Genomic DNA, 24,101 nt, shown 5'->3' on the forward strand with positions numbered 1-24,101 from the left:
AGCGCAAAAAGACGATGACAGAAGGCAGGAACACACAGGACAGCGCTGTGTGTACCTGCCCTCTGTCATCGTCTTTTTGCGCTGCCCCTTCAAGATGTTCAACCAGTACCAACTCGCCCAAATGTCGATCCTTCTACTGTAAACCTGTGATTGTGAAATGCTGCCTGGCACAACCTCATATTCCAGTGCACCAATACGCCGGATGATCGTGTAGGGTCCAAAATAGCGTCGTAAATGCTTCTCGTTCAGTCCTCGTCGGCGTATTGGATGCTAAACCAAAACACGGTCACCGGGCTGCTACTCGACATTGCGTCGTCGAAGATGGTAGCGTCGGTTGTTGGTCCTCTGCTGGTTGTTGATCTGCAGGTGGGCGAGCTGTTGCGCTTTTTCGGAACGCTCGAGATAGGCGGCGACGTCGAGGTTCTGTTCGTCGAAGACGTGCGGCTGCGTGACGTCGGGAGTCGTCGTCTAGTTCATCCCGTAAAGCAGCATTTACTGCGCGATCTGCGTTGTTTCTTACACCACCGTTTCGTAAGCGAAGGTTACATGCGAAAGGACGGCATCCGACGTCGTGTATTCGACGTCGACCTACATGGCTACCAGCCAACATCTTATTCAGACGTTTAGTTAGGCCTTTTGTTTGCGGGTGCTTGGCAGTGGTCCTCCGGTGACTTGTCTGTCTGTACTGCAGTATGGCTTGAGGAAGCTCAGCTGTGAAAGCCGTTCCTCCGTCAGTAATTTGGACTTCTGGCGCACCACGTCATGGCAGGACGTTCTCGTCGAAAAATCATTGCACTTCAGGACCTACTTTATAGGGACCATTATGGCGCCGGCCACGGCGACGGCAGATTCTCGCCTGGAATGTCCTTATATTCCCTATAGGAGCAAATAGAGCTTCGTATGTAGAATGGAATACCGAACAAATACTCAGTGAATGAATGCGAAATAAAGAGACTGCGTGGAGTCCATTTTATATAAAAAAATATAGGTGATCCACACAATAAAATAATGCATGTAATGCTACTCAGAAGAGGACGTGGCGCAGACACACCACTTCTTGAACCTGTTCCTGGGCGTGCCTATGTGACAGGCAACTCGTGCTGAATAGCTTAAATGATGTTATTACTATGGGGGCTGCTGCTTGGAGCTGTCTATAATGCTTTGCTGCATTACGGAAGTTGTTTTATAGAAAGGGTTTGTAAATTTCAAATGCTTAAATGCTCTATGCAGGTAACTTTCTAGAAAAAAAAATTTGCCTATATTGAGAGAACGACATCGTACCCAGCAATAATGCATGGAATTGTAATTATATTGGTTTGAACTGTGCATTTAAAGTAGTCCACCATGTCTTCGCCCAGCAGCCCGTGTGCCTGGGCGATAACGGTGGCTCGCCTGTAGCTCAATCATTCCAATCAGTTCCCACTTGCGTCTATTTTTCTCTACCTAGGCACCAATCATGGTTCTTGCCCTTGCATTAGAAATAAAAAAAAAGACTCACGAATTTCTACTAGTGAATTTGCGAATCAAATGCGAATCGAAGAAAAAAAAAACCCATTACACTCGTATTTAAACCTCGAATATCCCTTCACCCATTATTTCCTTTTTTTATTATCAGTTAACGCAATACTAAATGGCTCGAAAACTCCTCATAACTAAAAAGAGCACAATTTTCTATGAGTCATCCTTGAAATGAAAAGGGTGATTTGCCATCTACACAACTGATAGTGCGAAACAACTAATGAACAGAAGTTCGTCCTTGTCTGAGAATGCAACCAAACCTGAACGAAGATTACTTCATCTGTGAAGCCTACTTTGTGAGAAACCTGGGCGTACGGGTTTTCTTCGTAGCTTCATGCTAGTCTGGTAGATGGCGATGCTTTCCCTTTCCAGAACTTTCCTTCACCTTGCGGGATTCCGCACAACTATTTTGCCATGGTCGGTCTTTTAAATACATTGAATTTTGCTTGCCTTATTAGTTAGAGTTTCCTTGGTGTCGTATGTGAGTGTGCGCCTCTGTGACTTGCTAAATGCGTACGCATAGAGTTGCTTTTCCATCTGTTCAAATTTCCAGTCCACATTACCCGACTCGCACACCACCTGCAAATGTCAAGAGAAGAAAAACAGATACAACGTCTCAAAAGAAGGATCATACATATTCTGAAAAACTACAATCTCGCGACACCGATTATTCGCGAAGGGGGAACATTAGGTATCTGCACCACTGCTAAACTTCCCGATATGCCGTAATAGCGAGACGCTTGTTGATGCTCACTTGACCTGGAAAAATGCCTTTACGTTTCCTTTCTTTTTCAACGACTTGTGCCATTTCGGAATTGTTTACGCTGTTAAGCTTTTTGCGTCAGGCATCAATCACGGGTGTTCTTCTGATGCATGACGCCTCGTGCATCACTTGTCGTCTCACAGATGCATCGGCTTGATTTAGAGAAATCTACTTCAGTGCCTGAATTAACAAATTTTTCTGGGTATTTCACAGTATCTCACTTCTGGCATTGCGTAATCTTACGTATCCCAGTAAATCAAAAGCCCCACGTTTTAGGGGGTGCTGATCCAGCAGGCAGAAAAAAAAAGAAAGAAATTTGTTTTCTGCAGGGGGTTCATATTTATTCCAAGAAAACACTCCCCGTTCTAAATTTTGCGACATATGGCAATCGCGAAATAGGCTTGAATAAGGGATGCGCGAAAACGAAATGTATTACCGGATAATTGTGATTAACTGTCACACCTTGGCTGAAGCGTAACTATCGCATAACAGGGCTAGATCAATTTGAGTCGGAAGCTGGAATGTACAAGTGGGCTGGCACCCTGCGGTGCTAGCCCATTTTCATGTCATCTCGTTTCCAGCGGTAGGCTGCCAATATAAGGAAAGCCTGCGAAACGTCGACGTACATTTATAGTTCTGTCGTACCCGGCATTTGCAGTGTTTCAAGTTTGGCGTCGCAGATCGCCCTCAACGGTTTCAGCTCGCCCCTCGATGTTGCCGTCTTCGGCTAGCTCCCCGGAAAACAACGCTGTTCAGCAATCGAAATCGGAAGAAACCGAGCCAGTGCGGACAGCCCGTTTTCGCAACCCCGCACGCTTCAAGAAAAGGTTGCCGCCAGGTAGCGCAGAACTTTATTAGCAAGGCGTTCAGTGCGACACCCAAGCACGGCGGAGGGGATATAATTCGTTGTTTATTTCCAATAACTCAAAGTCCCCGGAGCGGTTTTACATGAGGCGCGTTCACGTGATGGGCTATTTGATACTCACGGGCAACACCCGTTTGTATTTGGAATGTGCTTATTCCCGCACTACTGGTTTCTGGCGAAAAAGTTAATCCAAAGTAGCAAAGGTACGTGATGGCAAAAAAAAAAATCATACGAAGACGTATGCCAGTCTGGGCAACTGACGCATGAAAACAGCTTCGCTCTATGACTAAGTTCTCACGCGCTTCGAAAGTACCATGGGTCTGCTTGCTACGGCCGTTTAGTGATAAGTCATCACTGACGCCCTGGTTAAAGTGAGAACCTTTTAGTCATGCTGGCACGGCCGCGCTAGAACGATATCACTTTTGCGGCCTGTTTTATTACCGCGTTCGCTCTCGTCTACGGCAGAAGACCCGCCCCACGTCTGGAATAGAAATTGGCTCTTAGCCGCCACACGACACGACACTACAGCATTTTTAAGCCATATTATTAACATAAAGTATAATTCAGGTCAGAATGTGAATGATGTGCGAGAAAAGGGTGGAAATCCATATGCGTGCGAAGAGTGCACTAGGAAACGCAAAATTTATTCTGTCGACCTATTGAAGCGAGTGGCTGAAATTATATGGCAGTAGCGTCGTTAATTGACGCCCTCATTTGCACTTCGTTGAAAATAAACTTTACAGCCTATAGCGATTTCTGTTGGGCACGGGAGGTTACAATACTTTGTTATTTTGCAATTTTTTTCCCCGAAATTATATTAGCGGTGCCTTCTTCGTCGCTGCTTGACATGTGCGCTTGGTCATAAGGGGAAAGTATTAGCCCAGGAGCTGCAGTCAAAGTACGTGGTAACAAAGAAATGATTTTCCTCAGGAACGCATACGCAAAATTTGCCGATGTTTCTAGACTTTCAAGAAACGATAAATAATCGTGACTGCTGGAAGCGTATTTATTATTTAGGCTGTCATTTTATTCCCAATAATTGTTGCAGAACCCGAAATTAAAGAGAGCGAACATCAAGTACCATGTATTCAATTTTCTCATTCAGTAAAAGATAACAACTTGCAATACTTGTCAACAGCACCTATTAGGGAATCTACAGCGGACCAAACTAAAGGGGCACAATGAAATACTCATTACGACTACATTAGTAAAATGTCTTTCTACAACACAAAAATTGCCACCCTAGCTGCGAGAAAAGACTTGGTGTGACATAAAAGGTGCAATACGGAAAGACGGGTGCCGATGCTGCCTGGAGGCTCCCACGTGACCTTGCTGCGAGGTTGTGGATCTTCACGGCATGTATTCGGGCCTAGTTTAGTGTTTATTAGTAGAAATCGCTACGCTGTATTCGGACACAGCCAGCGATTTAGTGTGTAATGTTTCGAGAACCAACTTTACAAGCCAACGCGGCCCAAATAAGAAAATCTACTTTGACATTTGTGACGTCACACTGACGTCGCAAATCAAAGAACTTTGATCTCCCTATGTTTTTTATAGCAACCTATTATCGCGAAGTTAATAAAACTAGAGTTCTCAAATATTTCCGCTTCCTTCAGTAGCTAGCTTTCCGATGCTGCAGTCTTCTTGTGTGCAAAAAAATTATTGAATATTTTCATTTCTGCGTTTTACATGTATCTGGATATACACGGTTTCCCGGCTAACTTCAGCCAGAGTTAAAAAATATGCGAACGCATGTAGGTGGACAGAACAAAGATAATGTTGTCTGCCGTCGTGCTTGGAGATACTCAGATTTTTTTTCATTGTACCTAGCTACATAATTAGTCCAAATTATTTATTTAACTTCTCAAATATATTAATTAGTTGAAAAGTGTGAATGAGAAAATTGTAGAGCGACATGAAAAACTCCCGATAGAGCTTTATGTTGCTCAATACATGCTACATAAGAGTGTTTTTCCAAGCGTGAAAGAAGCCCGCGAACATATCCAGCTTTCCTGGACACGTACCAACTAGCGCCCCAAGCGGCCCCGGCACGAAGCTAGCGCGTTTTCAATGGAACGAGCGGGTTTTTCGCGCATAACAAAAGCTGCAGGTCGATTATCCAAAAACGCAGGCGACAGACGTGTTCTGGAAGACAATCCACACGATCCAAATGCAGTGATCACGTTATGGCACGTAAGAATTTTGTTCCCACAGCGGTTAAAGGTTTAGCAATGGAAGCCTATGGAAACGACGAAAATTTGTACTCGATTTTCGAGGCACGAACGGCGCCTGTAATTAACCTACGACGTCTATCGTAATACGCAGTGCAGCGTATGTAGTCCGGAGACTCAGCTTTCGATTGATGCCTATCTCGACGCTCCACACATGGCGCAACACTGTTCCCAAAAGCGTTTTTTGTAACACTGTCGTAAAAATTCACGCGGTATCTATAAAAAGATGTTCGTACCACAGCGCAAACCCTTGGAAGCCGTGGACGAGCGGTAGAATTGCGCGCACCTTTTGTCACGCTTCGCGGTGCCCGCGGTTCGATTCTCGCTTCGGACTTTTTTTTTTCCGCATAGGGCGTAGTTTTGTAGTCTCTCACTAGATGGCAGAAACACGAAACCCAACATTTGCTTTCGGTTCTGGTTTTTCAGCGGCGCAGTTTTTTTTTTACAGCCGCATAGGACTTAGTTTTATAGTCTGCCACCAGATGGAAGAAACAAAAAACTCATGATTTGCTTTCGGTTCTGGTTTTTCAGTCGTTCTCTTGAAATATTATGTTTTCTATTTTTCCTTCCTAAAACACAGCAATGTCGTGTTCATTTGTTAAGTCATCGCATTTATTTATTCATTGCACATCATAACTAGAAGCTTGCACAAAGCTTTGTGCTATGCAAAAAAAAAAAAAAAAAACTTTCGTGCTTTGTAGCGTGGAACCTGGGAGAACAAAATGGCCATTCTTATTGCGTCCTTCTGGAAGGTGCGTTTTCTTCGACTTTCCCCTGTCCTTAATGGCACATACTCCGAGCGAATGAGGTCCACCTGGGCCACAATGCCACCCGGTGGCCAGTGCCATTCCTATGCAACATTCGTGCGGAACAAAGTGTCTGCTAAGCTGAGTCGCTGCCTGAACGTTAATTATTTATAAAGATTTATCCAATTAAGACATGCACCAAATAGGAGAAGATGTGCAGCGTGTGGATTAATAGCTACTGGTAATGTGTTCCCTACAGCCAAGTGGTATGAATCCGTAGGTGTGGCCGTAAAAAAACAATTTGAATAAATGTCCCTTGCTGTGTCTGCCCCGGTCGCTCTACAGAGAAGCTAGCTTGGCTAGCCGTCAGTATTTAGGATCAAAATATGGCGTCGCTCGTTCGGTGCAGTTGCTTTTAATGCGAAGCATTCTTTGGTGAGTGCCCCAATGATCTGGTAGCAACATCGTGCGAAATCGTGTCTGTAACGCCAAAAAACTTGACGCATTTCCCATATGAATACGTAGGTCTTTATAAAAAGGGGTGGGGCGGCCAACTTGAAATTGGAAGTGGCGTCAGCATAAATTTGGCCGTGATACAGGGATTGGTCAAGTTGAATGTGGTAGTGATATGGGAGTGGCCCAGCCTAAATTTGGGGTGAAATGGTAGTGAGTCAAGCTGAATGTGAGGCTGATATGGGGGTGGCTAAACCTAAATTTGAGGTGATATAGGGATGGGTAAGCCTAAGTTTGGGGGAATATGGGGGGTGGGCCATCCTGGATTTGGAGAGGATACGGGGGTGGGAGAACCTAAATTTGGGAGGGATATGGGGGGTGGGCCACCCTAACCATGGGGCTGATATGGAGCTGGGCGAAGCTGAATCGGAGGTGATACGGGAGTGGGCTAACCTAAATGTGGGAGTGATTTGCGGTGGGCCATCCTAAATTTGAGGTGATAGAGGGGTGGGCTAGGCTAAGTTTGGGGCTGATGTGGGGGTGGGCGAACCTGGGTTTGGGGATGATATGGGGGTGGGCCAACCTAAATTTGGGGCTGACATGGGGACGGGCTAACCTAACCGTGGGGGTGATGCGCGGCTGGGCCAAGCTGAATTGGAGGGTAAAATATGGGTGGACTAACCTTAGTTGGTGGGCGATTTGCGGTGGGCCATCCTAAATTTGAGGTGATCGAGGGGTGGGCCAGCGTTAGTTTGGGGCTGATATGGGGATGGGCCAACCTAGATTTTCGGGTGGTATTGGAGTGGGCCAATGTAAATTTGGTGGTGTTGTGGAGGCGGGCCAATCTGTATTTGGGGGTGATATGGGATTGGTCCTACCTAAATGTGGGAGCAATCTCGGGGTCGGCCAATTTGAATTTGGGGGTGATATAGGGGTGGGCCAACCTAAATTTTGGGGTGCGTCGGCTCGAAATTTGGAGGACGATTTATGGAAATTCGTCTGTGGACCAACTTGAAAATTAGGGGTGGACCAATTGAAATTCGAGGTTGAGCCAACTTGAAGTTTAAGACTGGGCAAAAAGAAAATCGGGCGTGGCCGACTTTAAATTTGAGGGTGGGCCAATTTAAATTTGAGGGTTTGCCAACTTGAAATTTGGGGGTGGGCCTACTTTATGTTTGGGGTGGGCCAATTGAAATTTGGGGGCCTGTTTACGAATAGTTAGGCAACACCAGTGGTGTTTCTGCATATTTTTCATCATCGCAAAGTACGTACATCAATAATTGTTACCTATATCCCTCAAGGTGAGCTACCACTCGAGCCTTCCCAGCCCACTGAGCTAATGATGTCATGGGAGTGCTCTCATCGTGACGACTGCGACGTTCAATGTGGAGATCCACAAAAACAAATCGCAGACCGAGCTGAACATTTTCACACCAATGACATCGCTAACACTACTCGCTCGTGCTAGACTCAACACAAGCTTACAACGATCATAATTTAACTTTCAATCTCACGCTAGTCGACACGTTCTCAGTGCAGAATTTCGTCAATCATCTGAATAGAAACCATGCCGGATGTTTTACTGTTATGTTGGGCCGTTTTTCACGAAAGCCTTCTCCCACAAAGACAATACATTTTTGAGATTGACGAGGAAAGCTAGTACATAACTCATACGAAGCAAACGTATAAAGGGTTATAGTGATTTCTCAAAAAATATGTTAGGTAAATAAGATTTCAGATGGTATTATTTCGACCGGGCATGACAACGATTTCTTCCCACCTGTCACAGTGCTTTCACCGAAAACCTAATCATTTTTCTCAAACGCGTTGCCCCAATACTACATGTGCTGAATGTACAAAAGTGCGGTGCGTGGTCACAGCTTCAAAGCCAGTCTATTTTGTGTACTGTTGTTGATATTGTAGTAATGTGGAGTTTTTCTCTTCATAAGAGCACAAAAAGAAAAAAAAACATATTACAGATAGTAGCTGAGTGCAAAGCACATTGGAAGATCTGAAACCAGCAATTATTTTTAATTTGCGGGTTGGTCTTCTCTGCTGGTAGATCGCTGTCCGATCACTTCAACGCATTTTGTTTGCATTTTGCAAAAACATATACTACCATTTCATTGCGAGGACCATTATGCCATTCACACGCACAATAAGGACACCAGATAATTGACACTATCAGTTTATAAACTGATATTGTTTTGCTAATTTCAGTGTAGCGTGGTGTCTGCGAACGGAGTATTTTCTTAGTATCAGTCCAGTGTTAGCAGTGAGAAGCAGTTTGGTCTATCATCTCCGTGAGGCCATACTAGCCATTGTAGCGCTTTACTCTAGGCCAAGTGCTGAAAACTTGGTGTGGTTCGTCCTTTCCGCAGGTCGTCCATCCATTCTGTTATGGTGGCCATCAACGTTGCGTCCGTCAGGCCTCCTCCTCATTTTAGCTTCACCATCGCGAGAGTGGGCAGAGAAAGGAAGCTTTCTTCACAATCAGCCCCAGCGGGGTTCCACCACTCGTAACTGCTGCAATTTGCATTAAGTGGCTGGGCATGCTAACTACATCCTTAGTTTCACAATGGCTAGCGCGCGCAGAAAAAGTTGAGCTGTGGTCGCTATCACTACCACGAACCCATGTCAATGCAGATGTAAGTACGTGGAGGGGCTGGGCATGCTAACTTCTGCGCTACGACCTGCCGCCGCCACCTCAGATTTTCTATGCATACCTGCGTCTTGTTTCTATCGCACACGCATGCAGGACAAACGCGGATAAGTAATTGGATTAGATTGGGAAAACGTTTATTGAGCCTGCAGTAAAGCGCGAAGGCGCGCTTCGGACGTGGCCTACGTCGTCATCGTGGCGGTGTTAGGAATGGCCGTACGGGGTGGCAACGCGACGTGCCAGCTTTCAGCCCGCAGCACGTGTTCCAATCCCACCAGACGGGGCGCACTTCAGAGAACTGTGGATGACCAGCAGCCACGTGGCGCGCGGTCAACTCAGGAATGTGGTACTCGGCTGCGCCACCCGAGACAAAGCAGAGTTCTACGAAGTCCTCTGACGTCGGCTCCGGAACCTTTTCCCCTGTGCGTGTGTGCGGCACGTGTTTGTGAGCCCTCCGCCAGAAGGGCTGGTCCACGGGGACATCGAACGGTGACGTCGATGACGTCGAACTATGACGTCGAGCGGAGAGCTTATAAGCAGCGTTTACCGGCGCTAGAGCGTGCTCGTCGTCGGGAGCTGAGTGCTCGTTGTCATGCTAGAAATGTACTAGTGAGCTGTGTGCTCGTAAGCTGTTTGCTGTATGATAGTCTTGCGGGCTCCATATGGGAGTCGCGCTAAACTGCCAATGTATCTTGCTTAATATGTTAATATGTAAATAAATCCTGCTCGCGTAGTCCTGTCGCCACAAGGTCCTCCCTACAGCTACGACTGCCAACTCTTGCAGCGGGTGCTCTGCGAGGATCCCCGCTCGCCGTTGCCGGCTCTCCAGGCTCCTGCCTTGCCATCGCCTCGATGACCTGCTGGACGGCCTGTAGTTGTTTTTCTTGGTCTTCGCTCCACGTTGCTTCCTCAAGCTGCGGTGGTATATGTCCTGAGTTAGCTTGGCTTGGATGTTTGGAGCAATCCCATAGCATGTGCTCGAATGTGGCCTTCTCCCTGCAGCACGCTCTGCACTTGTCATGGGGGTGCGATTCTGGGTACATCCTATGCAATAGCGCCGGGCTTGGAAGTGTTCTCGTTTGTAGTTACCTGAACAGCACGGTCTGCGACCTGTCGAGCCCTTTGCAGGGCGGCGGGAGAAGTCTACGGGCCAGCCGAAAGCCTTGGTCAGTTCGTCATAGGTGGTCATCCGGTCTTTGGCGCTGAAACACAGCGGGCAGCCATTGCCTTGGGCGCGGTCGGTTAATCCTCGCGCTCGGGCGTGTGCGGTTTCGTTGCGATGGGCATGCTTCTCCGACGCTTGTCCTGCGTGCTCCAGGAACCACTTGATTCGAGTCCTCTTGTCGCGGTATGCCTGTCGGAGCAGGACGCGTGCCGACGTTGGGGCAATTCTTCCTTTGGCGTAGTTCCTCACCGCCTGTCTGGGGTCGCTGAGGATCATGTGGCATTCTCGGGCTACGATGGCCAGGGCGATGGCTATTTCTTCTGCTTCCTCCACTTGCTTGCTCAATGTGCTGGCAGTCGCCCGCACGGAGTCGACCACCGCGATCGCGAAGCAGTTGCGGCCGGCCTATTCGGCTGCATCCACGTATCTGGCACCGGTGTCTTCCGCGTGCAGGTCCGTCAGTGCATTGGCTATAGCGCGTCTTCTGCCTTCGTTGAATTCCGGGTGCATGTTCTTCGGCAAGGGGTCAACCCGCACGTTTCATCGTACGTGGTCGGGGACGGGGCATTTTGGTCCCTGCTGTTCGTGATAACCGATGCCTAGACTGCACAGGATCTTTCTGCCGGCCTTTGTTGATGACAATCTTTCCAACTGAGCGGCTCTTTGCGCTTCGATGATCTCGTCGAGCGTGTTGTGTATGCCCAGCTGGAGGAGTCGTTTCGTGTTGGTAGTTTCAGGTAGACCGAGGGGTGTCTTGTAAGCCCTCCGGATTAGAATGTCTAGCTTGTTCTTTTCGCTTTTCACCCACTTGTGGAAGGCTGCCACGTACACTGGCAGAGTACGAAGGAGTGTATAAGCCTGATGAAGTTTTCCTCCTTCATGACTCCCTTCTTGGTGGTAACGCGCTTGAGCAGTCTGCTGGCATTGGACGCCTTACCCACGATGCGGGTGATGGTGTCTTTGTTCCTGCCGAGCACTTCGATCGTCATGCCCAGCACTCGGATCTTGCTGACCGTCGGTATTGTGCTACCATCCCTGGTGCGGATCTTGATCTTTTCGTGTTTCCTTTGCTTCTTGATTCTGTGCGTTTTGATCGGTTGGTAAAGCAGGAGCTCCAACTTACTTGGAGAGCAACGCAGTCCCGTACCTTCCAAGCTTTCTTCGATTGTGTCGACTGCCGTCTGTGGCGTGGATTTTGTGCGGGCATCACTGCCCCCGTCCACCCACAGCGTAATGTCGTCCGCGTATATCGTGTGCTTCAGTCCTTCAAGCTGGCATAGTCTTTTGGCAACTTGAATCATAACAAGATTAAATAGCATGGGTGAGATGACGGAGCCTTGGGAAGTGCCCTGGCTCCCTAATGTCTTCTCGTCCGTCTTCAGGTCGCCGGGTCTGAGCTGCGCCATCTGCCGGTGAGGAAGCCTTTCAATATTCGTACGACCTCTCGCCTAGGTTTAGATGCGATACCTGCGCGAGGATGGCAGAGTGCGTAACTTTGTCGAAGGCGCTTTCTACGTGGAGCCCGAGGACGGCTTTGGTGTCCCTGGTTTCGCCGTCGATGACCTGATGTTTGATAAGTAAAAAATATCAGTGCCCTCCCACTCTGTGAAGAAAGATGACCAGCAAAGCCGTGTATGTGGGCCCCTTAATGGCGAACTGCACCTCCGCCGTATGTCGGCACCGCGTAGCACTGTCTCCGGGATCAGCCCACGTATGGGGAGTGCTTAATGCGTGCTTCACCTCCGCCGCTGGTCGGCCTGGCATGGCGTTACATTCGGGATCAGCCCACGTATGGGGAGAGCTCAACGCTTGCTGCACCTCTGCTGCGGGTCAGGCCGGTATTACGCTATCTTCGGGATATTGTTCTATACGCGGACGCGATAGTGGGGAAAGTAGCCCTTAAGAGGAACCTTTAGCTCTGGTGGTCCTATATAAATACATGTAAAAGGAGAATTCGGTTTTCTCCACAACCACTGCATCAAATTTTACAAGGTTTGTTGCACTTAAAAGAAATACTTAAAATCTAGTGACTGTTGGTTTAGAATTCTTTATTTTGGTGATCATTTGTTTATATAAAATTGGCAAAAATAACAAATTTTCAGAAAACGAAACCACGTTTACAACTCTGTCTTTCGGCAATCAAAACTGATATCACAATTCTGTACATTGCATCTAACAGTACATCTAAAGCGGACAAAATTGATATATTACGCATGAATCTAAAAAAATTTAGTAATGTGGAAATACAGCTTTTCCACAACCCTTGTTCACAACGTAACGACTTCACGTAAGATATAAATCGGCATATTGGATTTGTCCGCTTTGAATTGTCTAAAGGATTCTGTTTACATAACCGCGATATCAGTTCTGGATGCGGAGTTATTAATTTGTAAACTTCGTGCTTCTGTATTATTCGCACTTTCGAATTTTTGAAAATCTTTTACCAGAATTCAAGCCCTAAATAGAAATTCCGCTTCTAATAGTCACTAGAATTTACCTTTCTCTCCGGAATCCAGCAAATTTTATTAAAATCGGCCCAGGGTTATCTCAGAAAATCGTTTCGGCGTTTTACATTTATGTGAATAGGCCACGTCGGAGTTGGACCCGAGTTAAAGCATACTCTTAACGACTTCGCTGTAAAAAAAAGTAATAAAAGAAAAAAATCGCCTCAGCCGTCAATATCGCCGCCGCAGATTTTGTCATGATGGCACCGCCACCATCGGCACGGCTGCCTGAGCAGCTACCAAGCTGTTCACTTTCGTTATCTTCCTTCCCTCGGCGGCAGTGCACTGTCTTGATGCCGACGACACGCTAAATCTGCACCATCATTCCGTCATGCATCGCTTCTGTGACCAAGCAAGCTTTCGGCGGCACACGTTCACTGCCGTATTGACACTAAAACTTTAAAATGCTTGCCTTCGACAAAGCAGCGTGAATAAAAATGGAACGCGACTACGTGACCATGGGGAACATGTTCACAGGGCCATACTATTGATAACAGCATCACAAAAGGCTAGATGTGGTCAGGTTGACTTTACAGGTTTGGAAGGAATGACTGACGGGCTAGTTGCTTCATTATCACATAAAGAACAGCGCTTAATGTTAGCGCAGTTTGTGTGTGGTTCCCCCTGTGTGCGTCCCGTCGTGAAGTGCTGTTCTTTCTTTGACTTTACAGATGTTCTTTTTCTGCGTCAGTTAAGTCTTCCAAGAGTGCTTACTTGGAAAATTTTTGTTCGCATTGCTCTTACAGAAACACATTTAGTCGAAATTTGTTCGCTTGGCTGCTTAATCTCGAGGACGGGCTCCAAACTGCTCATTTTCTTTAACCACGTAAGAACAATTACTGAAAATTTAATTAACGTAGCTTTGTTAATTACGCAAACAACTTCTCAACTTACTCCGCATCTAGAGGTTACCAATCTGAACACTTGATGATAAAATGATGTTAACATTGTTTGCATCGTTCGAATAGTTTTGTTTCGTGCAGTTAAAAGCAGCCGGCATATTGATGGTGCTGTAGACTTCTTATAAAGTAAGTGTGAAAGTTTGGACATGTTATCTTGGCACAAATCAACTTCATGAGCTTAAGCACATGACCCAACCTTGCACGTCTGTCTTTACAACCGATTCTCATACATTATACAAGAAGCACCTCAGCGCTACGGTACATCCCACAAGGTGTGCGAGAACATTGTGCGCGCTCACGATTAGGTTTCTGAGCGTTGGTGGCATCAGACTCGGATTCCTGGCATCATAAGGAATAAAAACAGCTTCCTGGAGGAAAGCATTGGGTACATTTTCGGCACTTTGTAACATATGGATCAGCACGGATATGTACGTTAGAACGAAAAGTACTGAAATATTAGGGTGAGGGTGTCGCTGCATGTATTTTGGCTGTCTAATGTTAAGATCTAAAGAAAAAATGCTTTGATTTTGTGAAAATAATGCTGACATGAAATATGAGCTCCGACACAGTACCCGTGGTAGAACTGGCCCCTGGAATACAGGGCTACATTAAACCACGATATGCTGGTTTGATAAATACCAGTAATTGTAAAGTGGTTGGCTCTTGAGTTTCCTGTATGTCAATCGGCGCCGCTGTGCAGTGTTGGGGGCTCTTTTTATACCACCAGCACTATGTTTGAGCTAATATTGAAAGCAACTGTATTCTTTCTTTTAAGGGGGGGGGGGGGAGCTTCTTTTAGCGTCTAACCACAGTTCCAAAGTTATCAGCTCAAGATGCGCCTGCATGTGTTTCTAATATCCAGTATGTTGGCACGGATTCAATAGCGAATGAGCGCTATCTTATCAGATTGCGCGCGTGAAGCGTATACTGGCGTGCATTCTCCATCACATTTCCCGACCCGAGATTGCGCTGCGATGTACGAGCATTCCAATCTGACGAACCGACGCCTTGATCCGTAGATCAGAATCAGAGGAAGAACTTTGCGCGCAGCCATCGGTATCTTTGAGTGTTATTTTCTTTTCCAGCGCAAGCTCATCTTATAATGAGTAACATTCGTGACTGACTCTTTTGGAAGTGTTTTGTTCTTGACATTACTACAACGTGAGAGTATAGAGGTGCTCCATCTTTATTGAGAGAATACTGGGAATTGGACTAGGCCTTTGCTTGCGTATGCGTTTACACATTTACCGCACCAATTTATTTTCCATAACTTACGTTTTAATTTAGGGGGCTGTAAAGCACAGAAACCTTTTACTAACAGGATGTTTTAATAACACAGACAATTTAAATGCTTATTAGTCGGCTTTCACTTCATGGTAAGGAATTTCAATAAAGATCTACTCATGATAATTAAAAGCCTATCCGTTTGACAACGTTTCATCTGAGTTCCCCTTTGCAAGGTGATACAGACTCGCAGATTGTTCGTATTGGGCACCCTCGACATATGTCCAACCGCCAAACAAAGGGTTATTCCGAATGTTTCATTTCAGGAAGGCGTGTTACCCTCCTGTCTTCATTCCCGTTCGCAAACACGCATAAGACGAAAGTGCTGCGTGAAGAGCGTCGTTAGTCCAAGCCAACGAGCTGCCGTAACTCACCTCGCCTATATCGCTGTCATTTAGGCTTAGATAAGAAATATATATATATATATATATATATATATATATATATATATATATATATATATAGTAAATCGACGCATCACGAATCCAAAAAGAGCAGCGCGCGACCAGCCCAGCTAGGTTTCTTTCATTTCGTACATCGTCGTAGCGGCTAATAGTAGCTCACGAAGCAGAGCACTGAGTGTGGATATGGCAGAGAAGGTGTTCTATATGATGTCTCGTCACCCACCGAAAATTGCCCGCCGTGCTACTGGCCATTCCTAGAAAATTGTATATGTGACGCCCAGCCATTTGGAACACAGCAACTTTGTTTTGCGATGGGAGAGTCCAGGTGAGAGACAGTGTGGTTATGGAGATAAAGACACGCTATTTTCTGCAGTAACTTAGGCATGCATGGATGAATGCCTTTATTTATTGAGAAAAAGGAGGAGCAAGCCTCAGTGGAAGCACGTCTCAGCAGACTGGGAAAGAAGCGGGGGACAAAGAGGAAAAGCTGGGGCCTGGGTGGCAGGCGAAGTCGCAGTTTAGAGGCGAGAGAATATAAGCAAGAGTTGGCGAAACCAGTTGAATTCCAGTGTAGATGTGTGATGTGCCCAGTAAATGATTGGAGTCACCGCCCAGCATCCGTACTTTGCGGCAGTATAAGCTCCCACCGTTCTTGGTAACAAACCTTTACTGAAAACCAATCTTCGCAATTATTCATCAGCCATGCCTAGCCACGTATTCCTTAGTGGCAGGGTCTGTGGATTACATCTACGCTGTCCCGACAAGTTACGACCATAACGTGGCGCTTGCGGTTACTGATGCCATACTCGTGACTCTTACTATACTACTACTATACTGCGCGAATACTATAAACATGGGTTTACTGCACAAGTTAGTGAACAGACATTTTAGAACCGCGTTTTTCGCCTTACTTACGCCCAACTCAAGCACCATTGTAGCATGTTACGGTGTGAGTCCCTTCAAGACAGAGACGCGAACGCAAACATAAGAACGTGTTAGAAGACAGGGTCTTGGGCCTCGTGCCAAACATATCCAAGCCAACAATATGTTAACAATCACGCCGTCGTTTCTATGAAAAGAGGGTGCGTATTTAAACTTCTGGAGTGACAGTCCAATCCGCCACCTACGGGAGCGCGTGAAGCCGCCGGGGGCCACATTGTTAGAGGAAAAGGAGCGCGGCCACAGTACGTGGCTGCGTTATACGCGCGACGCAACCTGTGCTTGCGGTTCTGCGATGAAAAAATAAAATTAAACCCCTTTAGGAAGTATATCAGTCCGGCATTTTGTGTTGCAGTTGTCAAAAATAAAATGTCATGGTGGTGGGTGCCTTGTGTTCTGTGTGCAATATTGTTACGAGGAGTTGCGAAGAAATGGTTTTATTTACAGGAGAAGTGGACGATGATGGTAGCGTGATCGTAGCGCAGCCCGGCCTCTCTAACTCCTCGTTTTCTTCGTCCTCTCTTTCTTCTCTTCTTGTCCGTGCCTTTCGTATCTGTTACATTTCCCCGCAAGCAGACGAAGCTCGTGGGGCGAGTCAGGATGTACAAGCAGGGTAGAAAGGCTTCAGGCGAGCAATATGAGTTAGCTGAGTTCTACTTGATCGTCAACCATTGCACGGGAGGCGAGCTATGACGTAAATGAGTTCGCTCAGGCGGTCCACAACTACAAATGGGCCTGAATATTGTGACAAGAACTTTTGGCGCAATCCACGCTTGCGTTGCGGTGTCCAAAGGAGGAATAAGTCACCTTTTTGCAGCGATACTTGTACGTGACGGTCGTTGTATCGCTCTTTCGAATGACTTTGCGAGGCCAGAGTATGAAGACGAGCTATTCGACGCGCTTCTTCGGCGAGACACAAAGTTTTCGATACAGAATCATCACTGTGCAGAACGAAGGGTAAGAAAGTGTCCAGAGGGCTTCGCGGTAACCTTGCATACAGGAGATGAAATGGGCGATAGTTCGTGGTTTCGTGTTTCCCCGTGTTGTATGCGTAAGTGATGAAGTGCAGCACGTCATCCCACTTCTTATGATTGGAGGAGACGTACATAGCAAGCATGTTAGTCAGCGTTCTGTTTGTCCTTTCAACGAGGCCATTGGTCTGTGGATGATACGGCGTGGAATGACGGAACTGTGAAGTGCACAAACGAAGTAACTCTTCAATGGCATCAGCCGTGAACTGGCGACCACGGCCGCTGATGATGACACGTGGTGGGCCATGACGAAGGACCACGGAACGGAGCAGGAAGGCCGCCACGCAAGCAGCGGTGGAAGACGGTATGGCTGCAGTTTCTGCATACCGTGTAAGATGGTCTACGCAGACAATTATCCAGCGGTTCCTGTTGTTAGATGACGGGAATGGACCCAAAAGGTCAATGCCTACTTGCTCGAACGGCGTACTGGGCGGTGTCAATGGCCGAAGGGGACCCGGGGCTGCGGTGGTCGGTCGCTTGTGACGTTGGCACGTTTCACAACTAGCGACATAGCGCTTGGTTGTTTCGTACATCTTGGGCCAGTAAAAGCGCTCCTGCGTGCGGTGCAGCGTTCGTACGAAGCCGAAATGGCCGGATATCACATCGTCATGCATGACGCGTAGAACGTCGGAGCGGAGACTCTCGGGGACAAGAAGCAGAAAACGCGCTCTATGCCCGGAGTAATTAGTTTTGTACAGCACTTTATCACGGACCGTAAAGCGACCGCTGCCTTTAGAAGTACGGGCGGCGACAAAAAGCGGATCAAGGGTAACATCATCCCGTTGTTCTCGCTGAAAGTCTGCCGCGTAAGGGAACGTAGGAGTAACAGCAGCGAGACAGTCGTCAAAATTCTCAGCATCGCAGTCGGTAGTCGCAAGAGAGGCAGTCTGCGTCAGCGTGACGACGGCCACTCTTGTACGATACCACAAAGTCGTATTCCTGGAGGCACAGCGCCTAACTTGCGAGGCGACCAGAGGGATCACGCAAACCGACCAGCCAGCATAAAGAATGATGGTCGTTGATAATCTTGAATGGTCTACCGTAAAGATAACATCGAAACTTTTGTACGGCGAAAACGGCTGCCAGGCATTCCTGTTCCGTAACCGCATAATTGCGTTCATATTTGCTCAGACAACGCCTGGCATATGCGACAACATGTTCTGCGCCACTGTGACGTTGTACAAGCACCGCTCCTATCCCGATTCCACTCGCATCAGTGTGAACTTCAGTCGGGCAAGATGGATCGAAGTGACGCAAGAGGAGTGCTGACGTTAGTATAAACATCAGTTGAGAGAATGATGCGTCACACTCTGGTGTCCAATTGAAGGATGCATTTTGTCGCAAAATACTTGTCAACGGGTAAACGATGTCGGCAAACCAGGGAAGAAAACGACGAAAATACGAACATTGGCCAATGAATGAGCGGAGTTCTCGTGCTGACTGCGGTGGCTTGAAGGAGCTCACTGCTTCAATCTTACGAGCATAGGGTCTGACGCCATCCTCGTCGACTAAGTGTCCCAGGACCAGTGTTTGACGTTCGCCGAACCGACACTTTTTTGAGTTTAGGACCAGCCCAGCTTTCTCAATGCAGTCGAGAGCGAGGCTGAGGCGTTCGTTATGTTCTTCAAACGTGCGGCCAAAGATTACAACATCATCGAGGTAACACATGCATATCTCCCACTTTAGACCACGCAGTACTGTGTCCATGAATCTTTCAAAGGTGGCAGGAGCATTGCAAAGGACAAAAGGCACAACATTAAATTCGAATAGGCCATCTGGAGTCACGAAAGCGATCTTTTCCTTGTCGGCAGGGTCCATAGGTATTTGCCAGTACCCCGATCGCAAATCAAGTGTTGAGAAGTAAGAAGCAGCGTGTAAGCAATCAATGACGTCATCGATTCGCGGTATTGGATAGACATCCTTCTTCGTCACTGCGTTTAGATGTCTGTAATCCACGCAGAATCTCCAGGAACCATCTTTTTTTCGGACCACGATTCCTGAGGCTGCCCATGGACTAGATGACTCTTGAACGACACCTTTGTTCATCATCCCCTTGACTTGCTCGGCAATAACTTTGAGCTCGGACGATGACACTCGGTAGGGTTTCTGACGGATGGGGTGTGCTGAGCCGGTATCTATTCTGTGACGAGCGCGGGACGACGGTAAATGAAGGGGTGCGTCTCCATGCGTGAAGTCGAATGTGGCCTCATGGCTGGCAAGGACTTGTACCAGTGCTTGCCGTTCCGATGTACCGAGAGCCTTGCTGATCATGCGAAGCATTAGGTCTTCAGAATGGCGATTATCGCAAGGGAAGCAAGCTGTAGAGACGTCCGTAGTTAGTGCCGCTATTGAACTACATGCGGCTTCATCGAAAAGAGCGATTTTCATACCGCGAGGAAGGACAACCGGCGTGGCGGAACAGTTCAGCGCCCACAATGTGGCGACTCCTTTCGTCATTCACACGACAGAGCAGGGCACAAGATTTCTTTAGCACAGTTTATGCGGAGAGGCCTAACTACAAGGTCAACACAATCAGCATCAACAGTAGTTGTAGAAACACGAACGGGCGTCAGGCACCACGATGGTACAATCACTTCATCAAGAACACTGAGTGTGTCTGTGTCCCCGTCTTCACCACCCAAGCTTTGTTCGGAATGTGCTGATATAAATAACATGTTCAATGAGATTTCACCATAACCACAGTCCACGGAAGCGCCGCACTGTTCAAGAAAATCGATACCAAGAATAACGTCGTGCGAACAACGAGAAAGAACAAGGAATTCCGACACAAACACTTTCCCAGCCAACAAAACACTCACAGCACAAACACCAAGGCGATGAAGCCACTCGCCGCCTACTCCACGAAAGGTAATACCGTCGTTCCAAGAAAAAACTTTGCGGCCTAGCCGGTTTTTGAAAGTGAGGTTCATCACACACACAGTCGCCCCAGTATCAACTAACGCCATGGTCGGTATTCCGTCAATCGTGACATTCACTGTGTTTTTGAACATCACAACAGGCAGAGGTATTTCTTGCAAAGACCGTCCGGTGACCACACATCCACTGGCCGCGGATGCTAGTTTCCCGGGGCGGTGAGGAAGAACGGCGCTGAGGGGACGGAGAGTGACGGGGACGGCTATTTGGTGGCGTCAAACTCCGCTCAGATGTTGGCGAATCGCTGCGTCTGGTCTCGTGTGAGAAGTGATCTCTTGGAAGCAAATCGGTCGTCCGCAGGTCATATGAAGTACGGGTTCTGAGTGGCGAGAACATCGATGGTGTCCTACGTGATTGACGGGCTAGGCGACAATACCGAACTATATGGCCGGTGGAACCGCAGTTGTAGCACACGGGAGGGTCGCGGTTCACAGCGTCTTCCTCGAAACGAATGGTAGACGGCTGCGGGCGGCGAGAAAGTTCGTGGTCATGTGGATGACGTGTCTCTGCTGCTTGCTGAAATCCGTTATATCTTTCATAAGTCGCGTCGTTGTAGTAGGGTTGGTGCTGTTCTTGTCGTGGCCTGACAGAAGTCGCAGGGCCTCGGGGGTAAAAATGCGGCTGCTCTCGTTGTGGCCGAGCGTCATAAGTAGGGCCTCTGTCGTAGAGACGTGACTGCTGTCGGGGCGCGAGTTCATAATCCTCAGTGCCCCTTGCCGCAGGATACGGGGAGAAGGATGCCACGTTTGGCTCAAAATCTGGTGGTAGGCGGAAGCTATGAGTGCCTGGATGTGTCACTTGCGCGTGCAGGCTGAGTTCTTCCCGAGCTATTTGTCGGATCGTTGATTCAAGATCAAGGGGCTGGTTGCTGTCCACGCTTGCAACTGTCGTTACATTGGCTAGCCTGCCAAACTTCGGCGTTATGCGCCTCGTCTTTAGTTGCTCGAAAGTACGACAGTGCCGAATGATGTCAGCGGCGGAAGCCAGGCTGTCTTTTGCAATTAGGAAATTGTAAACATCCTTGGCAATTCCTTTTAGGATGTGCCCGACTTTGTCTTCCTCGGTCATTCCTGAGTCCACCATCCTACACAGCTTTATTACTGCCTCAATGTAGGTCGTGCAGGTTTCGCCTGGTACTTGCGCACGTCGCAGTAGCGTCTGTTCTGCCCTTTTCTTTTTCGTCGCGGAGTCGCCGAATCGCTCTTTGATTTCCGAAACAAATCTTCCCCATGTTGTGAATGTTTCCTCGTGGTTGTCGAACCACACCAACGCAGTATCCGTTAGAAAGAACACGACGTTCGAAAGCTGAGAAGCGCTGTTCCACCTGTTGGTGGCACTCACCCGATGATAATGGATGAGCCATTCCTCGACGTCTTCGTCCGATCTTCCGGCGAAGGGACGCGCATCTCTCAGTTGCAGAACAGAACTTGTCGGGGCAGCAGTTGGAATGGGCCGTTGTTCTTCTGCGTCGTGGGACATGTTCAGCTCCGGTGAATTCGGTGGGAGTCCAGCAAGGCGATGGCTCCGTCGAAGAACTTGTGGTTCAGCCTCCGTCTTCGGGTGTCGATTACGCATCACCTTTCACCACAACTGTTACGAGAAGCTGCGGAGAAATGGTTTTATTTACAGGAGAATTGGACGATGATGGTAGCGTGATCCTAGCGCAGCCCGGCCTCTCTAACTCCTAGTTTTCTTCGCCCTCTCTTTCTTCTCTTCTTGTGCGTGCCTTTCGTATCTGTTAAATATGTTGCGAGAACTGAAAAACAGTCGCTTCCTGTTTTCTTCATTCAGTAACCTGCCGCGTGCATCGGCACTGTGATGCCCTTTCGTCGATACGTGGTGCCGGCCCGTACTGACACAACGACATGACCTCGAAATGTAGTATCCTTATGCCATTTCTTGAAAAGATCACTATTTGTGTAAATCAGCGTTTTTGGTTGAAACCAAGAAAACAAGAAAAAATATTCAAGCGGTAGGTATCATTTTTGTCCGGCATTTGAGTTCTAGCTGAAAAGAGTCGGTGAAAGCAAATTTACAATAAAGCTAAGGCGACCCACAATCTGCACACAACCGCAAGCCTACATGCGCTCCAATGAGAATAACCTGCCAAAGTTAAGGTCATGTGTCAGCTGGCCGCTCAAGCAATCTTTACTTTTTTTTTCGTTTCTGCATCCATTCTGCCTGCGTCTGCGGCAAAAACGTGAAGTGGGAGGGTGGTGGTGGTGATGGTGGTGGTGAATTGTAGCAGCAGGCGGGTTTAGCTTGGCGAACAAGTCCGGCAATTGCTCCAGGCAGATAAAAAAAATTATGGGGTTTTACGTGCCAAAACCACTTTCTGATTATGAGGCACGCCGTAGTGAGGGACTCCGGAAATTTAGACCACCTGGGGTTCTTTAACGTGCACCTAAATCTAAGTACACGGGTGTTTTCGCATTTCGCCCCCACCGAAATGCGGCCGCCGTGGCCGGGATTCGATCCTGCGACCTCGTGCTCAGCAGCCCAACACCACAGCCACTGAGCAACCACGGCGGGTCCAGGCAGATAGATAAACAGAAATTGGTGGAGGCAGGTGGTAGCGTAACGGTTAGCGTGCCCATTTCCCAAATGCAAGATGGAGCATTTGGGAGATGGGCTCGAATCTCGGTGGTTTGTTTGTGAAGACAGCTTTCTGTGCTCTCCGGTGACTGCGAAGCTCAGAATGATGCGGCATCCTGACGACAACGGTCGCCGTCAACGTAACAGAATAAGCGGGCGTGCAAGGTCACGCCTAAAGCCGAAAGCACATTCAGAGGAAATACACTATACTCTTGCCGACAAAAAAAAAACGTGATGAGTAACGAGTGGTGTTGTTGAGCGAGGCTGTAGATGGATAACGTCACCATAGACAGGACAACGCTCCAATCCCGGTGCTCAGCGGAAATATACGTCGACAGTGTGTCAACTAGCGTGTAATTGATACTTCATTAAGGTCGTTGCGTGTTTGTGTTGTGTCTAGCAGGAGCGAGTAGCGTAAGAGATGACACTGGAGAGAAGGCGGTGAGCGAAGTCCGCGAAAAGTAATTGAGGATAGCCATATTGAACGTCGGCGCCATGTTGAATAAAGCCTGCGACTTCAGTTGCTCAGCCGCCAGAAAAGCTTGTGTCGTAGCATACAGCTGGGCGTATTTGGTAACCACAGCGATAAACACACATTTTGCGGAAGTAAACAGAGGAAAGGGACGTAGTGAGTTGGTCGCCCTTTTTGAGCTCTGGCTTAGTTTGAAAAATGAATGTGGGGAAGTATGACGCACAAAATAGTATATGAAACCCAAACGAATCAGCGTGGTCATACTTGCGCGACATGCCATGGTGGCCTGCCACCAATACATCATGAACTTGCAGCGATGAGAGTTTTCATTGCCTACTTGAGAATAAAAACGAGCACATCGGAGACGTCCGAGGGACATTTCTAGTGTACAATAGTACGACGCCCCTCCCCCCCCCCCCTCCAAAAAAAAATCACGAATATAAGCTTACGAATATGGGCGTCGTAAGATCGAGCACTACGGCGCTTGTTGATCTTGTTTAGGATCACGTCAGCATTTCATTCAGCGTTTATTTCTGAGAAAAAGAGTTGAAGGCGCCCGTTTATTTGCATCACAATGGCAGGCGTAATCAGGCAAACATTGACAGCATTTCATTAGAGAGTGCCTGTCTACTC

General features: G+C 47.7%; 1 protein-coding gene across 1 annotated transcript in view; it reads right to left on the minus strand.

The window, feature by feature from the left end:
* Positions 1-297: 297 nt before the first annotated feature.
* Positions 298-24,101, minus strand: part of LOC142563375 (uncharacterized) — a 74,874-nt gene continuing 51,070 nt past the window's right edge. Inside the window, exons 6-7 of the mRNA XM_075673935.1 lie at positions 1,969-2,097; positions 298-444 (exon numbers count right to left, since the gene is read on the minus strand). Of these exons, the coding sequence (XP_075530050.1) occupies positions 298-444; positions 1,969-2,097 (276 nt within the window). The remainder of the gene's footprint in view (positions 445-1,968; positions 2,098-24,101) is intronic.

The sequence above is a fragment of the Dermacentor variabilis genome, chromosome 11 (genome assembly GCF_050947875.1).
Source record: "Dermacentor variabilis isolate Ectoservices chromosome 11, ASM5094787v1, whole genome shotgun sequence".
NCBI lineage: Eukaryota > Metazoa > Arthropoda > Arachnida > Ixodida > Ixodidae > Dermacentor > Dermacentor variabilis.